The 8,211-nt window shown below is 34.0% G+C and overlaps 1 protein-coding gene across 1 annotated transcript in view; it reads right to left on the bottom strand.

Annotated features, from left to right (window-relative positions):
* Positions 1 to 1,975: 1,975 nt before the first annotated feature.
* Positions 1,976 to 8,211, bottom strand: part of LOC134653944 (potassium voltage-gated channel protein Shaw) — a 54,215-nt gene continuing 47,979 nt past the window's right edge. Inside the window, exons 8-9 of the mRNA XM_063509314.1 lie at positions 5,415 to 5,540; positions 1,976 to 2,769 (exon numbers count right to left, since the gene is read on the bottom strand). Of these exons, the coding sequence (XP_063365384.1) occupies positions 2,369 to 2,769; positions 5,415 to 5,540 (527 nt within the window). The 3' untranslated portion in view covers positions 1,976 to 2,368. The remainder of the gene's footprint in view (positions 2,770 to 5,414; positions 5,541 to 8,211) is intronic.

The raw sequence follows: 8,211 nt of genomic DNA, 5'->3' as shown, positions 1-8,211 counted from the left end.
GCTTCCATTGAACTATTATTACTACGTACAGAACCAGCACAGACAACCAGTAATTTGCACCGTGAGGTGTTGTTGTTTTGACAACAAACGGTAGTTGCAGAGCGTGAATCTCGCGACCTAAACGCGTAAGCGCCATGAATTTTCAAGTGGTATACGTAATTTTTGAGTTGTTGGATTTCGATTTCAATAAAATAACTTAAATTTCAAATTTTTCACGTAATTGTTCGGGAGCCGGTTCCTGCACTTGAAGGGTTTGGCGCTTACGACGTTTTGGTCGCGTGGTACAGGTTGCGATTGCGATAATTTCATTGTTTGATATGGCTGCTCTATAGTACCTAATAATAACTCAATGGCTGTTTATACATATTTGTTTTATGAGCCCAATTCAGATTTAAGAACTGGTTGGTTTTGATCTTATTTTGATACGACCTTTAAGATCGCTCACGCTGATTGGTGCATGTAAAATGAAGTGAAATTCTTTCACGCCAATCACCAAGACGTCAAGGTCATATCGACACTGGTTGAAAATCATAACAAATTGTTAAATTAGAATTGACTTCTATAGAAACTATAGATAAGAAATACTTCCCGATACAAAGTTCTGCTAATGGACTGGAAACGTATTGAAGTTAACATTCGAATAAATGCTTTAATTCAACTATTAAAATAATTATGTTAATGGTTAATAGTTACCGAATCCTGGTCGATTATAATAACTAGATGATATATGTATTATCGATCCTTTTGACTTCATTTTGTCAACTTGTAATAAAATAATGTGATAAATCTCATTTTATATTGGATTATATTCGGTAAAACACACGTATGCCGCAGATTTTTGTAACAACCCGTTTGGCCTCGCGGGTCGAAATAATAAATCTAGAAAACCCTTGCGCCGAAAAAGCTGCTGTATTTTAGCAAACACCTATAAAATGTTTGCAGGCAAATATTACGCGTCGAGCAAATAAAATTCGAAAACAGCTGACATTCGGGCGTGGAATTTGACCAAATGTTAAATTGGAATTTTGCACAAAGAGACTTCGCCTTCGGATTTATGCCAAACAAAAGTTGATGCTGCGAATTGCGAGGCGAATGAAAATTAATTAAGAGCACTTCCTCATTAATGAATCAACGAAGTTACTAGAATAGGCTCTGTAATTAAATAAATAAATATAATAGGACATTCTCACACAAGTCCCATATTAAATTTAATAAGGCTTGGGTTGGGTTGGGTTGGGTTATTCAGATGATTATATGACACGCTTAATAGAGACATATTTTTATTTCGCATCTGTATCTTTTACTAAAGTTAGGTACCTACCAACTCTTTTTAATAATTTCAAAAAATATACTGTTAAAAATCAAATCAGTGTCCAATTACTGTTTGCAATTACTTGTATTGGCGATAATATTTTTAGGTAAGAAATTAATCTTTTGGTTTATTTTTTTACGTTTCATCGTCAATTTCGATAAGCCTATTAGAGAAACAGTTAATAAAATTCTGCCAAAAAGATCGATTTGTACAATGTAGGTATATAAAGGTACGTAACATTTACTCTAGTTTGTGATAGGCAACTATTTACTAATATTCGTACGTATGTGTAAATCGCAAGTGCTCCAAGCACTTCTTAACTATCTTACAACTATCACGGCCTTGAATGCTTGAACATTAACATTATCCACGATAATACCTATAAGTTTACATATATCACCGATCATAAAGACAATAAAAGCTGAGGGTCCACCGCGAAAATCGAAATTTTTTGATTTACCTCTCTATCAATCTTGTATATTCGAACAATAGAAAGGCAGAAATAAATTTTAAATTTTCGCAGTACTCCCCTAGCAGTAGACCACTGATGTCAAATGTTGAATGATGTTTTGAAGTCAAATATTTATTTTTCCCCGCCGATGGCTCTCCGACAATGACATTACTCAGACAGACGACAACTACCTTACATATATCAGAATCGGTGATATAATGTTACTTATAATTCTCACAGTCTACTCTTAACACTGGATACGAAGGCATGTCGTTTCCCAAACTACGCGAAACTTGTACAGTTAAAGATAAGGTTATTTTACTAGTCAATACATGTTTGAATACTCTGTTTGGTTTACCATACGTTGTTTTGCTCTGCACTGTATGAATGGACATTATCTTATTTGCGTTAGTTAAAGCATTCTTAGTTCTATTGGTCTCAATAGATTAAGGCGATGGAGCAACATTGGCTCATTGTAAATTGTTTGATACTTGAAACAGTTTTTATTTCATGTGCTACAATTTGCAACTGATATTTTATTACTCCAAGGCCTTATTCAATAAAGTTTAGAATAGCGGTTGCAATATTATTTACAATATTTACTGTTATGTTGAAGCGGATGACTTTCTCTTCTCAGCTTTGTTCTCCCTAAGTTTATTCTCATCCAGCGATTCTATCTTATGATCTCGAAGCAACGGCGTTCTACAATCAGTTTTCTCTTCGACACTCTTATTCATGTATCCGTTCTTATAATTGTTTACTCTAAGTGTGTTGTCGCTTTCGAGAGATTGTTGACTAGAACGTTTGCTGAGAGTATCTTCCTTGTCACTGTCTCTATTTTCAACCCTCTCGCCGTGGAAAGCCATGTTGTCGAAGCACTGAGCCGGGACAATGTTGACTGACTTCATCATGGGGAGAGCTATGGCCAGAGCTGGACTCATGTCCCGGGGGCTGGGGGACAGGCGTGTGGTCACTGACATGTCTAGACCGGGCATCAGGCTTGCGACTGTTGAAATTGAAATAAAATTAGCAGGAGTCTTTAAAAATGGCAATGTTAGACACCATAAACATTAACACTCATATTGAAGAAACGTTCATGCTGTCATGCCTGGTAAATTTCGGGAAATAGATTGTTTCACATTATCAGAACTATAGAGTGATATAAGGAGGAATATATTATATAGGATCACGATGCCATTAATCCACCTAATGAATAACATAAACCCACATACAAAGTTAGAGAAGTCGACACAGAAAAAATTAACAATACGATTAAGACACCAACTATTCTAGGCAAATATCGAATAACACAATTAGATATTAAAAATTGCTGGAAATATTATTAAACATTTACTAGCTAGTTCATAGATTCTATTTTAGATAAAATGAATCATAAGTTGTAGGATCTGGTCTAAAAGTACAGTTTTAAGGCAGTTAGTGTAAAGCTTATATTTGTTTTGGATGTGTACCGCAGTGTTGGGAGTGGGTGTGTTGGCTTCGGGAGGCGTAATGTTGTTTTTTATAGCTGTTTGGTGGTTGTGGCCTGAAAACATACTTTGGGGTCACTGGCAACTTAAGAACAATCACTATAAACATATTAAAGCGCTCTTAATCCTAATGAACAACAAAAGCAATCCGGGCACTGATGACTGACACAGAAATTTGTTAAACATTAAAAATGACAAACGATGCTAAAAACCAGAATAATTTGAAACCTCCAGTTATTATAATCATTATCGACAAACTTAATAGCTGCTAAGTTCATCATAAATCATTTACTACCTTCTAAGACGAACAAATGATAAAGCTGTTTAAATGTTTGGAAGAATAAACAAGAATATAACTGGTGGGTTCATAATTTCTGGCAAATTAATTGCTACGACAACATCGATTGGGTTAAAGCGGGAAGCGGCTATACTAGCGCGGGACAGGGTCATACAACCCAAGAATGTCAAATTCTCGAACCTTCGGTCTCTGGCGAAGCGAAAGAACCTAGTCGGCTCCTTGTGCTGCTTGAAGATTGCCGTTTGTGCAATGATTATGGGGTTAATGATGATTTATTAGTGAAGTCTAGATCATTCCTGTGAGCTAAGTCCGCGGGTGCAGGCGACAGTATAGAAAGCCTTCGGAGTTCCGACGGCGCCGATTTTGTGATGCGTCTAAAGCATATTTAAGTTTTTTCTTTTGCAGTTGTTTGGTGTTGTTTGGATCATAGCTTCTAGCTCGCTACGATCACCATCTGTGGAGGATTACATTGCATAAGCTACAATTAGTTTTGTGAGTATTTTACATTCGTACGATTAATTTGAATTAACATTTTCAGCACTGCAGTTTTTGCCAGATACATTATCAAATGTATCAGCTTTAAATACATTAGGTACTGTAGATGAAATGGTGACCTAATTACTTATTTCTAGCAACTTTAATTATTTAAATCCGAAATGGAATGTTATATTTGTATGAGTACTGAAAAAGTTAGTCCATTAACTAATTCAAAATGCAAACTAGTAAATTATGAGGACGACTTTTAGTTGTTATGTTATTTTAGATTCTGTTAGTGTATTAACGCACGATTCATTCTTTATAAGTCCTTCTGCTTCTGTTTACCTGTAAATAATACATTAAGTGCTTCTGCCTAGTGAAAATGCATATACAAAAAATCTAGAAACGTCACACACATTCTAAAGTTGAGTGATGAATCTTACACAGTCGGCATGATAGTGGCCACCAAGGTAGCTATATATATCGGTACACTTCCTTATTTCTTTAGTAACAAAGTATTATCACGATAAAGGCCAATTTGGTCGTCACTTATATTTGATGTTGACTGTACAAGAAAACGTGTTATATATCGCATAATTAAATAACAATTACAAATTCCTTATTGAAAATTCCATATTTTAAATATCTCTGAATTGTTTAACAAAATATCTGTGGCATTTGAAATGACCATCATTATCGTAAACAATATATACTTATGCACAAGTTTAGAGGAATTTAATTAAAAGGTTTAATTGCTGGATTACAGCACCTAAAGTAATTTCAAAATTAGTTTTTTTTGCGTTCCTCTAAATTTGTCCATGAGTGTAGAAATTCCATAGATCCAATAAGTATATACAACTTCTAAACCGAACTTTATCATTCTACGACAAAACTTCCCCATTTCCTTGCTAAGTGCATAAACTCAAAGTTGCCTTGAAAAAATTGGATTAACATTGGAGCGTCCTTTTGCTTAACCCAGTTTGCGTGTTGAAAACTTCTTTGTTTTATGAAGCAAATCGCAGTATTCAATGTGTTTGAACGGATTTAGGTTTATTGAAGCCGGATTGAAGCAAATATTTAAGTGGAAACGACTCGGAATTTGTCAAACTTGTTTAATGACAAACTAAAATCAATTGAGAAGTCAATTCTCGTGATTCATTAAAATAGATTCTATAGATCGCTTTGAATGATTTACTGATTTTGTACTTATTAGGTTTCGGTTATCTAGAAATAATTAAAAGGATCTTATTATATTTTGAATTTTATTGGTAATTTTAAACTTGTATTTTCTTCATTGGCTAATTTTTTTATTACATTGGTGATATAAAACCGACTTTCACATGTAATTTCCGCTAGTTTTGTAGAAGCTACGTTAAATCCAAGTCTTACCCATATTAGGTCCCATGATATCTTTGGGGTGGTTCGTTTTGATGGCGTTCATGCGGCGGTTCACCGCTTGAGGTCCCATTCCTGGAGGCAACGCACCGCCGGGGCCACCTGGAACGCCTGGTGCACCTGGATAATACATTTATTTTTTGTATTCGTATAATTTTTGTCACAGCTAAAAGGGGTACCTAATAACTAATATAAATGGTAGGAGGAATGGGTTAAGATAATGGTAGCACGTCGTTTGCGCTATTAATCTAACTTAATAATAAATAATAGGAATAAAAAAACTAATAATTTTAACATGTCTTTCTCAAGCTGAAAAGAATAGGATAAAATGACGAGGAGATTTAACGCTAGTGCATTCTAGACAAATCTTACGTGATGCTTAGAGAACTGTCACAAATTAAAAATTTCTAAAACATTCTCTGAAGTTGCATTTGCAATCTAGCTAAGACTACAGTAACAACATTTGAAAATATGTTTAGTTCCAGATTCCAGACCATCTTTAACTTTACTTTACTTTAAAAAACAAGATAAACCACAGATAGATGTTGCAACTGTAGATCATAATGGTTCTCGGCAGCATACAGCTACTATATGTAGCTGGAATTTACAAATAAACAAGTCTCTCTACTCCTTTCCTTTAGACCCGAATTAACTATAAAAGTGCATGGCAAATTTATCAATGAATTCATTCATAATTTCTCCATGCAATTTCGCAGCTCACTGTACTTAACAAAAAATGTAGAAGATAACACGTTACACGAGACACATCATTTTTCACCACAAAAAATAAACGAGGCACGATTTCACTGCGTGTTTTTTCATCAATTAAGCAAATTTAAGCATATAAGTATATCGAAGGATTAAAATATGATTTCTCTACAGAAAAATTAATACTTATATTTGTATCATGAGTAACAGAAACATGCAAAAAATAGTGACTCGCGTTACTCTTGGAATTACCCACTGCTATGAGTTGCAGTGAGGTTAGTCGCTAATTATTTAGATTTTATACAAGGTTTTAACACTAATAACAATAACGGATTAATAATTACTAATAATACATATATGTAGGAAACTACAATTTTGAAAAGATCTTGTTTTACCTTGCGTTCTTCCCACGGCAGCTTGGGTGAAAAGGGACATACGACATTAAATAATAACTATTTTAGGGGTACAATTTATTAGTAATTTTAAGATTTTTTTACATATTGTGTAAAATAAAAGTGCACCTAGGAAGACATTGATGTGTAAAAAGATAAGTGTTTGTGAATGCCAATTTTTTTAAGAAGTGTCAAAAACAGTTATTGCGATTTGTGATATCTACTGGGTGTATTCATTGTTTTAGTTGTTTAAAACATAGTCATGTTTTTTTTTTTTAATTTTTTAAGTTGTTGTTAAGTATCATTTTGGTAAAATTTAAGAGACTAAAGCAACAGGTGCACTGGCTATTTTGAGTGTGCCTATTTGATAAATAAAAATACATCTTTTCAACAAAAATAGCTGCTGATGTGAAAAACATTGCTTCGAGGAATCAGAAGAAATTCTGAATCCTTCCCAAGCGACTCCTAACTCCACGTTCTCATAGGATTACTTCTTCATTCCTCTTCGAATCCAGTTTCAGTTTTTCATAACGCTCGAACACACTTAAATATAACACACTTTTACACTCATCACATTCTTAGATTTCATTCACACACTTTTCACTCCCTTCTGACAACAAGCTTACACACATACAAGTACACACTCCTCTTTCCTAAAGAATTCCTATTCGTATGTTTAGTATAATTGTAAATTTTTATTACTGGTAACTCGTGATGATCATGACCCCTACGATACAGGCCATGCCTAGTGCGGGGTTCACTGTAACGTGCCTGCTAATATTTTATTATGAATAAAAATATTGTTGTTGTTATTGTTATTATTGGTATTTTACAAATCTGAGATCATTGGTTCAAATCCAGAAATATTTTACGATTTTACGAAGTGTGTAATGACAATGAGTATTTGTTAAAATTTTTGGGCGGTTGGTACTTTATCATAATTAACATTTATTAGGTGTTTGGAAACTTTTCCGATATACATAGTTTCTTCGTTCTTAAATCAGATAATGTCGACTTCTACTTTAACGATCAGGAAATTTGATACCTCGAATATCAAATTTCAAAGCTTTGTTTTGTATTAGAATTCCAATTAAACTTTACCATTGAGTTTATCTTGGTATACATAAACTTCATTTTGAAATTTACGTCTACAGTTCAAAATATTTAATTACCTTTTGTAATCTATATTTTCCCTTCATTTACGATGGTTTGAAATTGTTTTGCTTGTCGAATCTTATCTTCTAGTAAATAAAGGGAGAGAGAAGTACGATGTAGCAATTTTAGAGGCAATATAAGCCAACTCTGTACCAATAACATTGCGTCGTACTGTATAAACGTCACTTTCGGTGATATTTTGTGGCAGTTTGAAAATTTGATGCTGCAAAGTCGGTGCAAAGAATAAAGGTTATATGTATTAAATTTGCTCTTACCTCAAAACTATAAATTTTCAAACCAAACTCGCTTTTAGCCTCATAGTTTTGATGTGCGTTCAAATATTTCAAGCCTTCAAAATGCAGGTATTCGTCCAACAATCGTTCGCCGAAATAAATCCCAATCTTATTTTCCAAACGAGTAAATTTACGACTGTAGGTACATAAAAGTCTTGTTTCTCCGTTTGTTTTTAAATAATTAATGCAGCTGACGCCTGTGGCAGACAGCTGTTGCGAAGTTCTCTTGAGTTCGGAGGCCAA

This window comes from Cydia amplana, chromosome 14 (genome assembly GCF_948474715.1).
Source record: "Cydia amplana chromosome 14, ilCydAmpl1.1, whole genome shotgun sequence".
Classification (NCBI taxonomy): domain Eukaryota; kingdom Metazoa; phylum Arthropoda; class Insecta; order Lepidoptera; family Tortricidae; genus Cydia; species Cydia amplana.
The sequence above is the reverse complement of the archived record's forward strand: the minus strand, read 5'-3'. Positions and strand labels throughout refer to the sequence as shown.